General features: G+C 45.4%; 1 protein-coding gene across 4 annotated transcripts in view; it reads left to right on the forward strand.

Annotated features, from left to right (window-relative positions):
• Nucleotides 1-9,157: 9,157 nt before the first annotated feature.
• HIVEP1 (HIVEP zinc finger 1) overlaps nt 9,158-19,197 on the forward strand; it is a 128,977-nt gene continuing 118,937 nt past the window's right edge. Inside the window, exons 1-2 of one of the 4 annotated variants that reach the window (XM_050306767.1) lie at nt 9,158-9,274; nt 13,522-13,668. In XM_050306767.1, the coding sequence (XP_050162724.1) occupies nt 13,629-13,668 (40 nt within the window). In that variant the 5' untranslated portion in view covers nt 9,158-9,274; nt 13,522-13,628. Of the gene's footprint in view, nt 9,275-9,769; nt 9,876-10,430; nt 10,563-12,254; nt 13,669-19,197 lie in introns of those variants that run through there. The other 3 variants (XM_050306846.1, XM_050306683.1, XM_050306596.1) reach the window with 3 other exon arrangements.

Below are 19,197 nucleotides of genomic sequence, written 5' to 3' on the forward strand. Positions count from 1 at the left end.
ACCCAAACACCCTGAAAGGGCCCAGAAGCCCTTTTAAGCTCAGTTGGGGACCATCAGCCTCTGTCTGAGCTATTTGGAGGTGTTTTGGTTTCCAGCTCAGCCTGGCTAAGAGTGGCTATGGAGACCTTTTCTCTGGAGCTCGATGTGTGGACTGGTTTCCCAGCCTGAACTTGGCACTGTCTTGTCAACATGGCCCTACCTGGACATTGTGGGACCTGACCTATGAACCGGCTTCCTGGTTTTGATCTTGGATCTTTGTCTTGATCTGTCACCATGCTTTTGCTTTATGGTCTGAACTCCTGCTTGGACCTGGTCACCCCCTGTCCTGTTTGGCTCAGCTGGCACTGTAGGGCAGGCTATGGGACGACCACAGTTCCTGGTTTGCCATTTCTTGGAGAAAAGACCTGCTTTTGCTGCTCTCTGATGCTTTCTTCAAGTATGTATTTGAGTGCATAGAGATGAGTTACTGTGGTCAGTGCTCCCAAAATGACAGAAGATGGTGACTCCTACCTATTCCACAGAAGCCCTCTAACTGAAGTCACCTCTTTGGCTAAGGAAGAAGGAGCTGTTGCTCACTGGCTATTCTTCCCCTGGAAGCAGGAAACTATCAGCAGAAGATAGAGAGAAGGAAGAGAAGTCTCTGAAAGAATTGCTATATTATCTCTAACACAGGAGGAAAATCTAGATAAGGCTTTTATTTTCAGATATGAAGATCTGTGGTTCAGATTTGGCTAGATGACTTTGCCCACAAATATAGATAATCCTCTATTCAATGTTTCACTTTGCTGGATTGAGCCTGCAAAGCCTTCCTAGTCTAGGTAAGAAATGTGCACTGACAAGGCTCATGTGAGTGTTTCCAGAGCTCGGTTTTCAGGTGATACTCACTATTTCTTATCAGTCAGACCAATGCACTTGTGTTTTATAGGTCAAGAGACCTTCGACTCTGCAGTTGATGGTGTTTCTGCATTAGACTTCCAGAATCAGATTTTGATCACTTTTTGTCCCTGCACCCAACCAACTCCACAATATCAAGGAATTTTTTGGTCTCAGTAGTAACAGGACTGGGCAGCAGGTCCCAAAGTTGAAAACAAGGAGCGGCCATTTGCACTTCTGTGTATGGCTCACCAAATGGTTAGCCACAAGGGAGGATGATAGAGAAATGAACGAAGTCCTTCCTCTCCTAACCTGAAACTTCTCAAAAATTGCATCAGATCAGGAAAAATAAGGTGGAACACATAGTGTCTCTAATGCAACCTGGGTAAGGAAAAGGTGCTTTGAAGTTGGGAGAGGAGTAGTGTAGAGAACAACTAGACAAAATACTCAACAGGATGACAGGTCCTGGGAATAGGAGTAGGAAATGAAACAGTAAGTAAAAGGAATGTGTAAGTGGAAAGGGTATTTAAAAAAAAAGTTTATAGGTAGCTTGCGATGGAAAAAGGGGAGATAATAAGCGCGGGTACCATGAGTTTGGCCTCCATAAACCAGACTGAATTGTCATGCTTGCTTCATCCTACAGTCCAAAATAGTGAAGTGTTTCTGCATCTCTTGGTTTGTATGAATAAAATGTTCTTGGCATGAGCTTTGGTATTAATATGATTGGTTTTTAAACATAATTAGAAGTGTTTTTACAGCTTTGTGTATTTCTATTTAAGAGACAACAAAAACGAATGCACAGTTGTGTTTTTCTACCAGACAAGGATCTCTAAAATGTTACACCAGAATGGCACTATAGTCTTGATAATAAGAACATGCAGAGTGGAGCATTGCAGAATCGGCCCTGAAGATTTGCTGACAATCACTCTGACTCAGAAAAAAAAAAAAGAAAACCAAAACAAACAAAACCAAAACAAAACCCCAAACAAAACAAAACAAACAAAACCAACAACAAAAACCAAAACCAACAAACAAACAAACAAACAAAACTCCCACCACAACCTGTGGTTTGGTAGCTCTGTTAATCTTGATGTCTCTTTGTGAAAGTTGTTCACAGGATCAGACACCCAATATGGAGCCTTAGATGGGAGGAGGGGTTCAGTTATGTTTCAGTTCTCTATGAACTTTTTTGATTCAGTAACATTCACTTTCCTTTTCTGTTTGAAGTTTACTGTTGAGTCAACAGCAAGATCATCAGGGATTCTAGGTATGCATGGTCCCACTAAGCCAAGGGGATAACTCACTTGCTCAAATGATGCCTGTAAAACTTGATACAAGAAGCCCTTGAGTATATGCTCCAGCTTTCTGAGAGTGCATTAGTGAGACTTAACAGACACACAAACTCTTTCCTGAAGATAGGCACAGGAAAAATTACTCCACAAAGGAAATACTTCTCTATAGAGGGATTCACAGCTGTGCTATGTACCCTTCCCCCTCTCTGCACTCTAGTGCCTGAAGCCTTTAGGGAGCTGAGCTGTCCTCTGCAAGCTCATCTCCTATCTGTGCCCAGCATCTGCCTCACGTGGCTGGTTTTTTTTATCTCAGCTGGCCTGGCCTTCATGCTGGATTTCTCCTGGTCAAACAGTGACAAACTCGGTATTTCTAAGAAGTGAGTGCACATGGTATTTGGGTTTCATGGGCTGAACAGTCACTCCTCCTATAGGATTTCTATGGTAATAATATAATCTATTGGTCTTGAAGGAACCATAACAATTTAATATGGTGAAAGATCCAATGTCTTCTGCTTTTCCTTGTGTTGCCATGAGCTTATCTGCAAGTACAACTGTGCATCAGTGTCAGATTCTCCTTTCCACAAATGTACACACATTTAATTCATCAGAATGTCAGCTATACAGTTTGGTCAAAATAAGATAGAAACTATATTTTTTTTTACTTAAAAAAAGCCTTAACGGTTGCTATAAGGACAGGGCTGGGGAATGATTCACCTCTGAAGGAAATAGTGTGCTATTTCTGTTGTACCACTTCTTAAGCCAACAGACAAACAGCTTTGAGGCCTGCTGCTGCACCTTAGAACATGTTTTGATGTTGTCTTTCAAGTGTTTAAACAGCAGATACAGTGAGTTGTGAAATGTCTTATTCCTTTTTGGTGAAAAGGGGTTTTAACTGGAACGTGATGAAGCTGTGGTATAACTTTCTGGAAGAGGTGCAGTGTGAAGCTAGACCTGAAGAAGTCTTTGTCGAGCTTACCAACCCAGACTGGAGCAACAGCTCAGCCAGGGAAGAAACAGGGCTGGATGTTGTAGCAGCCATGGGCTGATCTGTGAAAAAACAAATCCAAAATATTTCTCTCCTTCTTGCAGTGAGAAGCCAGACTTGAACCATGTATTTTATTTATATCACTACAGATCTCCTTTGTCTGGCTTTCTTCTGTCTTGTATGATACAAGGATAATTGTTTATTGATGTGTGAAAGTGGATATAGGATGCAGTTGTGCTGCTGTGATAGGATTTTTGGAAAAGGAGATCCTTGGGTTTTACAGTGTCGGCCTTGTGAGATTTTGGGACACTGTAAAACTGCAAGTGCTGTGTTTTCAACTTGCAATTTGTTTCCTAAAGTGTGTTTTGAAAATATTCTAAACTTCTCGGCATTGGAACTTGACCTTGTTAGCTTAAGTTTAAAAAGATTTATAAAATCACTGACCACAGCTAGAGAAATTGATTTTTCAGGAGACCCCATAAACAGTTAAATACACAGTAAGATTATTAACAGAAAGGCACCAAGGTAATTCAAATCAAAGCCATACATTTAATTATTGCTGTAGCCATTTGGATTTAAAGAGACTGAGCATCTTTAAATGATAGCAAGAGCACAGCTAACAGAAGGGAAGCTGTCTGGTTTGTGATGCACCACTGCAAATATTCTGTATACTATTTGAATGCCACTTCATAGTCAGAGAAACAAGGCTCAAGGAACTTGAAGCTTTGTTGCTGATCTGTGCCTAATGATCTGCAATATGCCTACAAAGCAAGCATACCGGTAATCAAATAAATTTTAACTTGCCTGGGTATTTTCAATAGAATGGGGATTATTTTGCTCTTTGTGGATTTCTTCTATTCACATCTGTACTGGGAAGGAGGTAAGGAAAAATATTTCCACAGAAAGTAATGATTCTTTGGTTATTTCCTTTTAACCCTGCAACCTTTGAGCTGCTAAGCTAACTTAATGTGCTCAAAATGTGATATTTAAAAGAGTTCTCCCATACATGCCTGTGGTAAACATAATACTAGAGAGCAATTGAATGGCAAAAATACTTGTAAAGAAGGCATGGGGGGGTATGTTTTTTTAACATTCAGATATGTTAAAATGTTTATGGTTGAACCTAAAGAAAAAGCACAGCACTGAAAGTATCTTGGCAAGGTGCACTTGTGTTAAGAGATAAAATAAAAGGCTTAGCAAAAAAATGCTGGCAAACTGCACCATATTTAAATGAACAGTTCAGAACCTAGAGCTATGGAGAAAGAAAGATCAGAGTGAACTGGTGGGGTGAGGTAAAGAGGAGATGCAGTGGAAAATATGAGCAACCTCATGAAATAGTTCAGAAACCTGTCTAACTCAGAAGTAAAAGTACCTGGGTGGAAGGGAGTAAAAGGGCTGTGAAAGTACAGAGCCTGCTGACCTACAGAGAAACAGTTCTTTCTGAAAAAACAGAAGAAAAGCCAAAGGCTCTGGGACTTGCTTTTCATGGCTACATCTGTGCTAACTTCAGAGCTCCAGCCCAAGCTCAAACTTGCCTCATGTTTGGACACAAGACTCTGCTCAGGGCCTTGGGTGAGCTCCATCTCAGGGAGGAGGAAGGGAGTCTGTGCTGTCTCAGCCCTTTAATATAACCCTAATGGTATCATGTCATGCACTGGAGATGAACCTTTGCCTTCTTCCAGATCCTCCACCCCCGATCTCATAATTCTGTGTGGCAATTATCTCCCTCCCAGAAGGGCTTAATGTCACATCCCACAAAGCCCTGCTAGATGCATGGTGTGCTGAGTGTGAGGCATTCATTGCTTGTTGGTGGTCCAGCCTGCTACTTATCCTGCAAAGTGCAGGTCAGCAGCAGCAGGGGCACACCACATGCCCACCACTGGGGCTGCCTTTTGGGGAAAAAGGCAGTTTTAAAGGTGGCTTAACCAGTTGCATTTAAATTATTTTTTGTTTTTCTCCTTAGACTTTGGCGTGCCATCATGGAAGGTTTGGCCAGACAGGGACTGCGGCCAGCCTCCAAAGTGCTTAGGATGAGTGCAGGAAGGATGCTGCACGAGGTATGGGTACAGCACTAGTCTCACCAGAACTTGCAGAACTGAAGGAGACCTCAAATGCTAGAAGGCATTCTCCCCAGGGGGTGCTTTGCTCTGTCACTGGCCTCTTGTCTGATCTCTTGTCCTGTGACCAGACACATGAGGCCTCATGTGCTGGGAGGAAAGAAGGCTGATGTAGGGCTGTAGTGGTGATTAAAGTAGGGTGAGAATTTCTTCCTCTGCCTGGAGGAGCCATCTTGTGATTACCCCTGGAGAACCACCTCAGCAGCTGGGGCTCTTCCAAGGAGGGAGAGGGACAATAATCAGCAACAGAAATTTTAGCATAACATCTTAAACACAGGTATTGTTGTCTGAGATGCTCTGATGTCATTAAGATGAACATGATGTAAATAACTAGATTTCATATCAGCGATGGTGAAGTTCATTGAAATGCCTGGTTAGTAACTGGAACATGCTAAAAAGGTAAAGCTCTGTCAGTGAAATGTGCCCTACGTCACTTGATTAACCTGAAGCTGGACAGATATGTACTTTTTCTTGGCCACAGGAATCCATACCAATTACTACCACACAGAGCTGCAGTGTATATGTATAAGTAAAAAGGAAGGTTGTGCCAAAATTCTTTGATGGAACAGTTTGTATTATTTAATTCCAGTTTCTCCAACTCAGAAATAACTAAGTCAACTTATGGGACAACACAAAAGCAACCTCCCTTCAGGACATCCTGTGAAGGCTGGAGATGCAGGACATTGCTATGCAAAATGTCCCAGCCAAGACCAGCACCTTGTTAGGAACAGCAAGTTGCAGGGAGCAGTGTGCAGACAGGTCTCTGTTGTCGCCTCTGCCTACCCCCAGGAAAGCATCTGGCCGTTGCTGACAAAGAGAGAGTTGTGAGTATCTGGGGTGACAGCCACCACTAGAGGAAAGGAGAAAAATGGCCTCACCTTGCAGCAGTGGTTGCTGCCCTATCTCTCCAGCCCGGCTGCAAGAGTGGAAAGCCCTGGAAACACTTTGAGCACCAATTTGTACCAGTAAGTCAAGATCCTCTGGCTTTCACCTGAGTAGCACCGAATGAGGAGCCTCAGAGCACAAGCTAATAGACAGTGGTTCTTTTAGTGAAACCTTTATGTTAATTCAATACAAACTACTTATGGAATTTCCCTTCTCTGAGAAAATCTCAACTTCTATAGAGAAACAGTGCTCAGTCTCATTCCTTTTCTTTTCAGAACTTCAGAAGTTCCCTCAAAAATTCCCTGAAGCCTTAATAATAAAGATTCTCAGTTCCATGTCAGGATGTAATGTACAATGTAAAGTTTTCACATTTGATGCTCAGCATAGTTAAATTTACCACAGTGCTTCACGTTCAATATATACCAAGAATTCCAGCAAAATCACACTGTTCAACCAGAGATTTATCACGGGGTGCTTAACAATGAATTATTTAAAACTACTTAACAAATCACGGTTCCTTGAGAGCCTACTGTGTGTATGTGTATATATTTATACATACAATACCTGTAAGCCATTACAGAAAAAGTTTCTGAGTGAGGAGTTTTCTAGTGTAAAACTAGAAGATGTTTAAAATAGGTGTCCTGAAAATGCAATGGAGTTTTCGAAAGAAGAAAACCTCAATAATCTTCCCTGGATCTGTATCCTGTAGGGCTCCTTTTAGGTGAAATTTTAAAGTATCTAAATTCTGCCATGGAGGCGTTTTTTTTTTAATTATGTGCATATTGATGTGGCATTTTAGATCTTGCTGAAAACTCTTAAAGAATTTCCCTCATTTGCAGGTTTGAGAACATTACTATGTGCCTCCTACTAGCAATCATCCATAGTACTTTTCTCGAAGTACTTTACTGAGTGGGTATACACTTCCTTTTTACTGATGGAAAAACAGACAGAAAAAGACTATATGGTCTGCCCAGGATAAACAGCCTGGTATGCTGCCTTTTCAAAGTCCTTGGGACTGTGTTTTCTCACCTGCCCAGGGAGGAGCTTATTGGAACCACACTGAGCTGGGCTGGAGGCAGCTCTTTGGCCCTTAGTTCCGTTCACTCTAGGTGAGCAGGCTGAGAGTGTACCCAGGTCACAGCTGCCTCTTTGGCTGCTTTTTCAGATGCCCAGGGGAATAACCCCAAGAGGGAAGACTTTTAGTTCTTCGTTTTTTCCTCTGACCCAAATCGACTTTGAGATGACTGGTTTTATGTTCAAGGGTGGATCAGCTGCCACCATCTGATATGCATCCCTGGGGACATGTCTCCTCATTGACACCTCATTGAGTCATTCTTGTAAAGGCAGTTGTACTTGTTTGCAGAGGAAGAGCACCTATTCCAGTGCAATCTATGTGGTGAGAGGGCTGGATTTTCACACTAATGGGTGGGATGCAGTTGGACTACTTCTACTGGAAGAACCCCCCTAGCTCCAGGTGATTTGCTACTGCCTTGTTTCAACTTGCCTGCTGGAGCATCTATTTTGAACTTATACAGGTCTTTGAGAAGAGATGGACGTCCTAGAACTTCATCTGGCACCAGCAGCAGCTGTGAGGATGGGCCCTTTTATTCAATGGCGTCTTTCGAGGAAGAGCCAGCATCTGATGCTTCCTCCCTGATGATTCTGGTGACCACAACCTGAAGCCTTCAGATAATGAGTAGCAGAAGAAGGAGCCAGAGGCTAAGTGTCACAAAGGCCAGCAGGACAGATTTTCAGGGACAGCTGAACAGAACAAGTGGAAGTTGTTCACTTGAGTCACTTGATCTCAGGTTTGTGACTGGTCAGCCCTGGTACACTAATTTAAGTTTAAGGCACCTGCAGGATCGTATTCATACTGCTGTGTTTAGGCTAGTAGCAATTCAGATTTTTAGCAAATAAGAGTCCCAAGTCTAAAAGTCAGAGGGGGAAGACAAGTGTAGTCTCTAACATTAAGAAATCATAATTTTCTTGTCTAAGTGGAGTAGCAGAACATAATGTTTCTCCCGAACATATTCTTTGAGGGTCTGATTTTTCCATAAATCTCCAATTCAGCAACAAATACCATCTCTTGCCCTAACCACCAGGTTACAAACTAGCCAGGGATTTCACTTACTATTGCCTCCTGTGTTGCTTCTGGGTAGGACATAGGACAGGTTACCCACAGCAGAGAATGTGCTTGAGAGCTGTAAATGCTCTCAAGGTATAATTTATGTGAACTCAAGAGGAAAAATAGCCCAGAGACAGTGCCTGTGGCCAAAAGTTCAGGTAGAAGTGGTGGTGTGTCAGTCCAGTAGCTCTGCAGCGAGCTTCTGCATCTTCCTGCCTTGGTTTCTCCCCTGAGAAATAGGGACAAATGTACTAATCCATCTTACAAAAATGATTAAATGTGGCTTGAAAGAAGGCTCTACAAAAACATTGAAAACTCTGGGAACGGTGGTCCTGTTCTCTTAAGGCAGGGTCTGGTCTGGACACAGAACTTCAAAGGGAAGGATTGTAGCAAGGCCAAGGTGCTTAGAGCTGAGCATACAAGCTGCCAGGGGAGAGCAGGCACGGGAGGAGGGAGAACAGGGAGGTGATGCAAGAAATATTTAATTGGGTTTATTTGCTAAAGACATCACGTGCTGGCTCCAAATGCAAAAACCGATGGAAAATCCAAGCAGCAATGAAATGCTGCCAACACCGCTTTGTCGGGGACTTTGGGCAAGAAATTTAATAAGCCAAAGCCTCCTTCTCAGCGACAAAAACCCGACCCGGGCCCCCTCGCCTTCTGGGGGAAGGCCCGGCGCTCCCTGCCCCGCGGCAGAGGGGGACGGGGGTGCAGCCCTTGGCCGGACAGGGTGACTCCGCACAGAGCGCACTCACACGTGGGCTGTACACACGCACACCCCCACAGCTGATGGAGGAAACCAGCCGCGGCGGCACAGCCCCCACCGGGCAAAACCCGCGTCCCGGGCCAAAAAAGGGGCGCCGCGGCGGCGAACACGAGGCGCCTCCTCCTCGTATTTCCTCCCCCGCCCACTTCCAGCGGCTGAGGGGCTCGCTGCAGCCGCCGGCTGCCGGCCGGGATGGAAAGTTGTAGCCGCGACGGGATGCGGGGTGCGGCGGTGAGTGTGCCCGGCGGCAGCGCCGGGGCGCGGCGGGCCGAGCGGGCGGCAGGGCGGGGGCGCGGGGAAGCCCGTCCAGACGGGCGGGCGGGGGGGGAGCAACCTCCGGGATCTCCGCGTCAGCCGCGGCTCGCTGCGTGTCCGTCCGTGTGTGTGTGTGTGTGTGTGCGCGCCCGGCCGTGCCGCTGCCCCGGGGGCCGGGCCGTGCCAGGGGGGAGCGCGACGCGCACCCGGCGCAGCGCCCCGAGCGGCGGCGGCCGCTGCCTCGTGCCGTGCCGGGGAGGGGAACCCCCCTTGAGGGGACCCCCGGGGGCAGCGGCGGCGAGGGGGTCCCCCTCCCTCGGGACAGGAGCAGGGGTTTGGAGGAGCGGCGGCGGGCCAGGGGTCCCGCCGGTGAGGAGGAGGAGGAGGAGAAGACGGAAGAGGAGGAGGAGGCGGCGGGGCAGCCGCCCCCCCCCGGCGCGCCGGCCGTGCCTCCCCCACCGGGCCGCGAGGAAACCCCCTCGGTGACCCCTCCCCCGACCCGGGGAGGGGGCGGGACCGGGAGACCCGGTGACGTCACTGCTCCGGCCCGGCTTCCTGCAATAGAAAGTGAGGGAAGGTAAAACACCCCCCGCCCCCCCCGCGCTCCCCCCGGCGGTGACCGGGGCGCCGGGGGGAGGGGCGGGGCGGGCCCGGCGGGGAGCGCGGCTCTCCCCGAGGGGACCCCGGCGGATGCGCCGAGCCCGTCCTCCCTCCTCCCTCCCTCCTCCCTCCCCGCCGGGCCTGCCCCGCCTTTCCCGCCTGCCAGGGGAGGCTCCCACTTTCCCCCCCCCGCAACGTTCCCCCGCATTGTGTGTCCCCCCCTTCCACCGCCCCACGGCCGAGGGGCAGGGCCGCGGTGGGGGCTGCCGGGTGGGACATGGGGGATGGGGCCCCCGGAGGAGGGGTCTGCTGCCGCGGGGGGCGGGCGCGGCCGGGGGCCCGGGGGCTGCGGAGGGGGGCCGTGCCGGGGGGCGGTGCCTTGGCCGGCCCGGGGGGACGGTGCATGGAGGAGGGGTGGGTGCCGGTGCCGGGCTCTGTGTGTGCGTGTGTGTGTGTGTGCGGGCGCGGCGGCAGCGGCGGCGGCGCTGGGTCATGTTTGTGTTTGAGGTTGTCAAGTGAAGGAGGCTCCCGGCCCCCCCGCTCCCCCTCCCTCTCTCCTTTCCTCCTCCCTCCCTCCCTCCCGCCGCCGCCGCCGCCGCGCAGGGGTCGCCGCGCTCCCCGCCGCTGCCGCCACCAGCCGCCGCCGCGCCGGCCCCTCCGCCAGGTTTGCAGCGGGCCCCGCGGGGCAGGAGAGGGCTCGGGGGCGCTGCGGGGACGGGGGCTCGGGGCGGACGGCCGCCCCCGCCACCCCCTCGGCGTGGAGCTGCGGCAGCCACAACACAATGTGTCCTCCGCCGGCAGCGCGGGGTGGGGGAACGGGTGGGCAGGCGGGTACAGGGAGGACCGCAGGCCCCGATTCCCCCTTCCCCTCCCCCTCAAGCCCACCCCGCTCCGCCGCGGCCCCTCCGGGACGCGCAGGGACTCCACGCTCCGGCTGCGCCCACCCGCGCTGCCCCGGGGGTGCCCCGGGCGGGTTTGTCCGTGCGCTGCCCCCCCCGGCTCTGCAGCCGGCGTTTTGGGGGCGCCGGGAGGCGCGGAGCCCCGGCCCGGCTCTTCCCGGCCCCGCCGCCGTCCCCGCTGGGTGCCGGGCCGCGGCCGCCCCCCCGTCCCTCTGCCCCCCCTTCCCGCCCCCCCCCGTGGCATGTGTGCAGCGCTTTGTTCGGTGCGGCGTTGCAGAGGGGTTTTCCCAGGCTCCTCCCTCTTTATTCATTCATGGATTTTTTGCCTCCCTCCCTTCCCCTTCCCTTCGCAGTCCCGCTCGCACATACCGGCGGCTCCCCGGGCCCCGGGGCGCGCTGCCTGCCGCCCCACTCCCCCATTTTGTGAGGGGGGATGGGATGGGATGTGACCGCTGCGATCGCAAAGGCCCGTTTCTCCCTCTACCTTTTTTTTTCTCTCTCTCTCTTTTTTTTTTTTTTTTTTTTTTTTTTTTTTTCAACCGAAAGAGGGAATGACTTTTGGCGTGGGTCCTGCCCGGTGTTTCCGCCGTGGCTCTCATACCACCATCTCTTCTCCGAAGGAGAGGGTCCCGCTGGCGAGCGGGGATGGTGATGGCCTTAAAGCGTCAGGAAGATGTCATTTGTACTGCAGGGAAGCGTCGGGAAGGGTTCCTGATTTACGGAGACCCCGAGGGATCTCAAACTCTCGCTCCAAATAACTTGTGTAAAAAAGTGACTTTTTATTAGAACCAAAAAACCTCAGCCCAGCCCCTGGGACTTTCCCAGTTGACCTAGAGGAAAGGGTGACTGGGGTTCAAAGGGTTGCTGGTCGCTTCAAACCATCCAGCGACTTATCTCCATTTCCATTGTGTCCGAGACCTGGAAAATGGACCTGTTAGCATAAGGTTTTATTTTCTTTCTAAATATTTCTGTTATACCTGCAGAAAAAGTGGTATGCATGAACAACTTGACAGGCAGTGGGCTCTGTTTCGTATTTTTCCATGTTTATCCTTCAACGTGTAATAATACCCTAGTGAAGAACCATTTAGTCAGAATAACATTTTCCAGCTTTCCTTTGTGTCAGTTGCAGTAATTTTTTTCCTTCTGTTTGGGTCTTTTTATGCAGAAACAGATAAAAGAAACATTTAAAATGAATTATTATATATCTCAACAGTATGTAAACTGAAGGGGTGGTTGCAAGTAGTGTATTTTAATTGGGTTTAAATTCAATTTTTATGAAAACATGATTGTCTTAAAAACAAACAACTAAAACAAAGCACCCCTAAATACTTATAACAAATGTTAAGAATTCTACATACTTCCTCCTTTGAGTAGCTGTCCTTAATCAATTTACCCATATTAGGGGCCGTTCTGAAGTTCATTTAGTTTTTCAAAAATTTCTTCCTAGTGCTTGCTAAAAAAGTAATCTGTTAACATGAAGTAGTATTACTATAAAAAGAAGTGGAAAGTGGTTAATTTTTTATTTTGTTTAGATAGAAGAGTGTAATTACACCAGTCATATTTAAAGTTTTTATCTGTGGGAGATTTCACATCCTGTGTGATTTAAGAAACTGAACAAAATGCTCCTTAAACAGTAAGCAATTCATAAGAAAGTGCAGGTGGGTTAAAAGCGACTGTGATTCTCTCCTGCACACTGATATTTCAGCAGAAATATCCCATGGGGAGTTGTTCCACACTTGCATGCTCCATGTAGGATTCTGTAGGTAGCTAATATTACAAATAGGGTGATGCTTTGTGTGCTTGCCCTCCACTCTGCACTCCCCCCACCCGAAGATGAAGATCTGTAGCTGAAAGCCTGATGTCAAATTTTGTTTCATTTTCTGGATTTATTTGCATGGGACAAGGGTTCTTGGAAGATGTTTTCTGGCTAGAAAACAGCTGACAAATACGGAAAAGTGTCTTAATTTTCTCATACTTCCTGAGTAATTCTAAAAGCACTTTCATCTTCACGTGGTTTTCTTAAAATACTGGAACACTTCACTCCATAAAACCTGTTGAGGAATACGTTCATTGCAGGTAGCTGGATGTGCAGCTGCAGTGCAAGCTGCAGGTTGAACTCTGGCAGAGCCCCGGGCAAGAGGCCAGGAACTAGTGCTAGCCCTTTGCACAACAAAGGGCACAGGGATCTGTGGCCCTGGCCAGGTGACCAGAGACACAGCAGGAGACAAGGGCTCAACTGGAAGACCCCAGACTATGATGTTTGTAAGACTGTGAGGATATAAAGGCTCAGGGGGTCCTTTGGGATCCTTCCTCAGAGGCACCAGCTCAGGCTGTTATTCTGTTGTTGCACCAGGAAAAAATTAAAGGAACCAGAGGTCTGAAATTCTGTTATGGGAAACCTGGGGTTGAGCCTGTAAGGAAATCTTGTCTGACTGTGTGAGAGTGGAGTGTGTAGGGAGACAAGCGGGCTCACATCTGCACAGTGGAGTTGCCTGCTGTGACAGGGACTTCGGTCCCAGCAGTGTAATTGTCTGGTGGTGGGAGTTTCACTGACAGGGTGGCTCCTGGATGGTCAGACAGGAAAGTTTCCTTAGCAAATGATAGGTACAGAAACACTTGTTGCTATTTTCCACAGCTGTTTTGAGGATGAAGAAGATCAGATAGGTATCTTTATTTTCCTTACTGATACCTACATCTCATAACTTTCTTTCTCTGTTTTTTTAGCATACGGATTAACTGAGCCCTTTGACAAGTTTATGGAGCGGCCATCTCTCTGTTTGCTGTACTTTTCGTTTCTGAGAGGAGAAAGTTGTGCATGAGATTAGAGGAAAATGCCTCGGACAAAGCAGATACATCCCAGAAATCTGAGAGGTATGTAGCTCTCAGTTGAGAAAGAAAAGCTTTTTGGGAAACTTGGTTGCAGTTTCAATTACAAGGTTAAAAGAATATGTATTTAAGAAGTTGGTTTTGATCCAAAAATAGTTTGCAAGCAAGTCTGTGAGACTGTTCTAATTTTGAGAGAAATAACTGGAATATATTCTTATTCCTGCAGTCCGTGTGCTTGACAGCATTTTTGATATTCTCCAGCTTACAGCAATAACAAGCATGAACTTTGAAAAGGCAAAGGAAGAAGCAGTTTCCTTATCAGAGAATTTACAGTTGAAATATAGGGGAGGTGGGAAATGGGTGTAACGTAGAAGCAACATGACATCTGACAGCTGGTAGTTGTTTTTCTTAATAGTAGTCAGTTTGGCTTGCTTTTGAGGGGATCAAAATCTCCTCCCATGCATGGCTCTTCGTTATTTATATATTTATTACCTGTCACCCCACACTATCTGGGGCATTGCTAGATTTGAGCTTGGTGTCCTTCCTCTCCTGCTTTCGCACAGCTAAATGGTACCTTGTTGGCTATGGAAAGGGGCAAGCAGGCAAGCAACCTGCTCTACAAACTGGCAAGCTTACATGTCCTGGTGTTTCCTTGAACAAAATCCCAGTGCACTTTTACCAAGCCCAGGACTGGCAGATAATTGTGAGGAATCTGATCCTATGGTTATTTGTTACTGTCTTGGTAGGAGTGGCACTAGAGGAATTAAATGAGGGGAAAAAATACAGGTCAGTTAACAAGCAGACATATTTTGGGGGAGAATACGCTTCCATCCCCACCCTTTTACACAGCTTTCAGGAGAACATGCTTCCACCTGCACCCTGACATGTAGCTGTCATCAGCTTTTGAAAATTAATTTTACTTTTGCAGTATGGAAGCATCTCTTCAGAGAATAAAAGCCATTGCAAAACCACAAACATCAACATAAAGCTTTAGGGGCAGGAACAGCATTTGAATCCGGTTTTAACTTTTTTATGCCAAAACCCGGCAAACATCCTTGTGTGTTTCAGTTAGTTTACAGCTGAGAGTCTCTCAAGGGCTCGTGCCTACAGCTGTATCCGACACCTTGTGTTTGCAGACTGTTGTCAGTGCTACCACTAACAATCTCTGCTGGAGAAGACATTTTTGCAGTGTCTTTGTTCAGGAAGTGCTGAGTAGCATTTTGGTATGATGGATAAACCTCTATCACAAATCAGGAATTCCACATTTCCGCCTCTTACTGAACATGAAGCAATAAATTAGAGCTCAGTTTTTAATATTGTGGTTACCAAGTTGCTGACATAACTGAGCTTATGTTTTCTGATCGAATATGAGAGTGATCTAATTTTAGTACTCTGAGTGATATCTACTCTTGTATTGCTTGAAACTTAACAGGAGTTAAATCTATTGTAAAGCTTTCTTTTCATTTAAATAAATGCATTTAAAATAAATAATCTAATTAATCTCTTAATTGTGTAAGAAATTAGTTGCCTTTGTTTCCTTGCATAATTTCTTCAGTCATTTAGCTTTTATCAACCCCTGTAATAATAGTTTTCATCAGTTCCTATTTTTTCCACAGCTAATGGAGTTCTTGAATGAATTAAAATGGGTTAACCATTGAGAAGGAAAATAGAGTATAAAGCAAGCCCATAGTTTGAAATGATGTTGGAACAGCTAAATGATTGTTAAAACTACACAGTTTGGTGCAAACTTCAATACCTTGTGAGCATATATTGCTGCTATCATGCGTTATTAGAGGTGAAGTGATTTGAAAAATCAGTTTACTTCTCATTAGTTATACACTGTTTCCATTTTTAGTCTAGATAATGAAGAAAACTGGATTTTACTTTCTTTAGTCATTTTAGCAGTTCCCAAGAGTATTGCAGAAAATATTTGCTTAAATCCTCAGTTTTTGTTGGAACTTGAGGAGGCTGAAAGATTTCACAGGTCTGTTTTCTGACAGCTTATTTTGATGTTTGCAAAGTTAGACATGTCCTAAATTGATACTCTTAATTACCATTAAAAGGTAAAAAAGTCTGTGTTTTAGCACTGTGATTTAATCCATGGTAATTAGAATTGATGATAAGTAAATCTGCAAAAAGCATAAATGTGTGTGGTCAAAGGTGAAATTCAAAAAACTTGGCAACGAGAAAAAATACGTTCTATAACTTTTGAGAGACAAAAGTGTAAGATTAAGTAACCTGTAGTTTTAGATACAAGCTATTTTTAAGTTCTCTAAACCTGATTGTCACCTTTTGTACTATGTACAAAGAACACTCCATGACCTACCTGGCTTCTCCCTCTTTGGTCCTAACTCCTCTCGTTGCCCCATAGCAATCAAATTGCCAACAGCTTTAACTAGACTTGCCCAGAGCCCATCAATGTTTAACTTCTTTTGAGAGATCACTGTCGAACAACCCTTGACACTCTTTATCCTGTTGTGCATCAGATGAGTTACTTGGATTGCACTCACAGTCCAGATCAGCCCAGAGAATAAACAACCAAGTCCAAGAACCTGAAGTATCTTCCCTTAATAAACCCCCAATAAAATCCCTCTCTCCCTTTGTGCCAAAAAAACACATGGGAAAAAAACCACCATAAAGATCCCACACACACACTCCCATTAGTTAATTTGAGGTTTGCTACAATGTAGCAAAGTTTTGAAGGTTTTTAATGTTGCCCGTGTTTACCGTAAGCAACCTTATTGTCTGTGGAAAATAAAGTAACATGGTTTAATATAGAAGGCTAAATTTAAGATTTTGGCAGGAGACCTTGAGGCTCTTCTTTTTGTGGCATGGCTTGGTTTTGCTCATTTTGTATGCTTCTGAGAGAGCTGACAGCCTTTGGCAGAATAGCTGTGGCCCTAAAGTATTAGGATCAGTGAAGATAAAGTTTATTTTTTGTGGCCTTTCACTATCTGTTTATAGATGAGTCAATATAGCATTATCCTAACCTAATTTTAGAACAGGAAAAAAATATCTTTATCAAGAAGACAGTATATGGGAAGCATTATTTTGCAAATAAAAAAATTAATTAGTTGACCATTTGTTTTCATGAATGCATTAGTGACATGGTTTTGATGCCCGTCTGCATCTGAATGAGCATGTTGAATCTGAAGGTACCAATAAGGCATATGCTGTGCTGCACTTGTTTCATTATGTTGTTTTGTCACATCAGACTTCTCTGATTCTCACTGCAAATCAGTCCTTAATGAGAAAAATTCATCTATCACCAGTGGACTGCTTTGGTGAGAGAAGCTGTGCAGTGTCAGGCTTGGTCTCCTGACTGACTTAATGGTTGCAGTCATCCCCAGCAGTAGGGATGAGTGGCTAAAATTTGAGAAATACAGTTTTGCAGGTCTCAGAAGGACATGGATTGGATGCATGCAACTTCTGGACAATGCTTAGTATTTTTAAAGGTCGAGGCCGAAGGTATGCCTAGGAAAAGCCTGGTGTGGGTTGCCTTCAGTGGTGTGACTGGAACTGAGTTCATAAGCAGGTGTTCCTGATGTTGTGTTAGTCTCTTAAATATTAAGGATGCATATCATGTTGCTAATCAAAAGCATCATCATTCCTCCTCCAGAAAACAAGAGGAAAATATGTGCAAAAGAGGAAAATACCTATCTTAGGCACTCAGAGGTCGCATTTTCTTATCTTACTCTATCTGTTTTAGCTCACTAAAACTAACAAAACAACTACTTTGCATGCAGTTGCACCTTGTATTTACATGGCCAATTGATACACATGTGTAACAAAACATTTCTTAGAATCTGTGATGTATTCCCAGAAGTACAGTTACATTAGAGAATCATGCTTTTAGCAGGGCTGAGTGGGCTTGGTTTGTTGTCAGCTGGTTGTGAGGATATAGAAGGAAAAACAACTCACCTTTTTGTTTACTTAGAAGTACCCAGTTGCAGAGTTTAAAATGAAAACTTTTATTATGTGTACATTGCTTAGCAGAGTGCTGTGATTCACCAGGATAAAACTATAACAGGAATACTTTGAATTTCGTCTCTTTCCAGATAAACTTACTGTTATTTTTAAGAAGACGAGTTGCTGCTGTTTTTCCCTCTCAATTAAGTATTTCTACTTGAAACAAATGAACAGACAGGCCCATAAGGTTCAAGAGCCATCTCCAAATCTTTTAATGCTTTGCATTTGATAAGGAAATGCAACTATAATATGAGTAGCTTTGCTGAATAGGTTGATAGGTCTGCAGTAATCTGAAAACCATGCCTAAGTTTGCTGGAAGGCTGGGTATGTTCTGGGCCTTATGATGTCTGGAAGAGCTAGGCATCTACTGCATCTCAAGTGTGAGTTGGCAAAGGCTCTTTGAGTTGTTTTAAAATTGTAATGTGCTTTCAGTGCTGAAATAGGCCTGTCTGTGCTGAAAACTGACAGGTTAATATTAGTGTTTGGTCGTGTAGTCTATAAAAGTGGGAATCGATTAGTGTAGTGTGCTTTAATTCATGATTTGTATCAAATGACTTAATAAAAATGTTGAGCTTTCTCAAGGCTTACTTCTGTAACTTGTCCTTGCTTGATCCAGAACAAATGTACAAGCACAACATTTGACTTTCGGGTCTTAGTACTGTTTCTGAAACAAAAATAGTACTCTAATTTGGGGTGTTCCTCAGGGCCTGCTGGTGCTGTATTGGTACATCAGAAGTACTGGCTGTCTGTGCTTTGTGGCTTACCTGTGGACATTTGTGAAGACGTTGCAGATGTGTCTTGCTTAAGTTTTTGGAGCTGGTGTGAGACACAAATGAATAAGAAGTCAGAGATTTGACTTGGTGACTTTGCTACAGAAATATCCCTTGATCTGAGAGCAGCAGTTCTTGTTTCTGTATACCAGATTGTATAATTTCTTTATATATATAATTTCTTCTAAAAATTTGAACTCCAAACCTCTCTCATGAAGGTAGAGAGAATGGATGGCTCTGTTGGTGTATCACCAGCTGGAGTACCAGCAGATCCACCTGTAATGAAATTAATAAATCAGATCTCTTGTAGACCACAGAAATACTCTCTTTCTGTGTATCTTGTATTTCTCATTTGAGATGTAGAAGGATAATGTTTCTTTTTTTGCCTTTTTTTGTTTTACTTGTTTTCAGTCTAAGATCCTTAGACTGTATCTTATGGTGTGTATGGTCCAACATCTTGCACATTGCATATTATCTTGACTGCAGCCCTTAAATTTTATTGTAATGTGACTAAGGCCTACAATTACATGTGAAAAACTGTCTAAAGTACTCTACACTGCAAGAAAGGCTGGATTTAAAGTGCAGTTTGCTACCTTTTCCCATCACCTGTGTTGTTCCTGTCTTACTGTGCCATGTTCCTAAATTTGATCAGGTGTTTTCAGCAGGGTCTAGTCCTATATTCACTGCACAGGATGGTTGGGATCTTGTGTCAGTAGCCATAAGTGATGGACAAAAGCCTGTTGGGAGTGGAGTGCAAGAGGGGAAAGAACGGTAGGGTGGATAACACTGGACACTGTTACCTTGAGGTAGCCGTATTTAATTTCTGCCTCTAGCA

Source organism: Myiozetetes cayanensis, unplaced genomic scaffold (assembly GCF_022539395.1).
Source record: "Myiozetetes cayanensis isolate MyiCay16 unplaced genomic scaffold, myiCay2020 scf1, whole genome shotgun sequence".
NCBI classification, from domain to species: domain Eukaryota; kingdom Metazoa; phylum Chordata; class Aves; order Passeriformes; family Tyrannidae; genus Myiozetetes; species Myiozetetes cayanensis.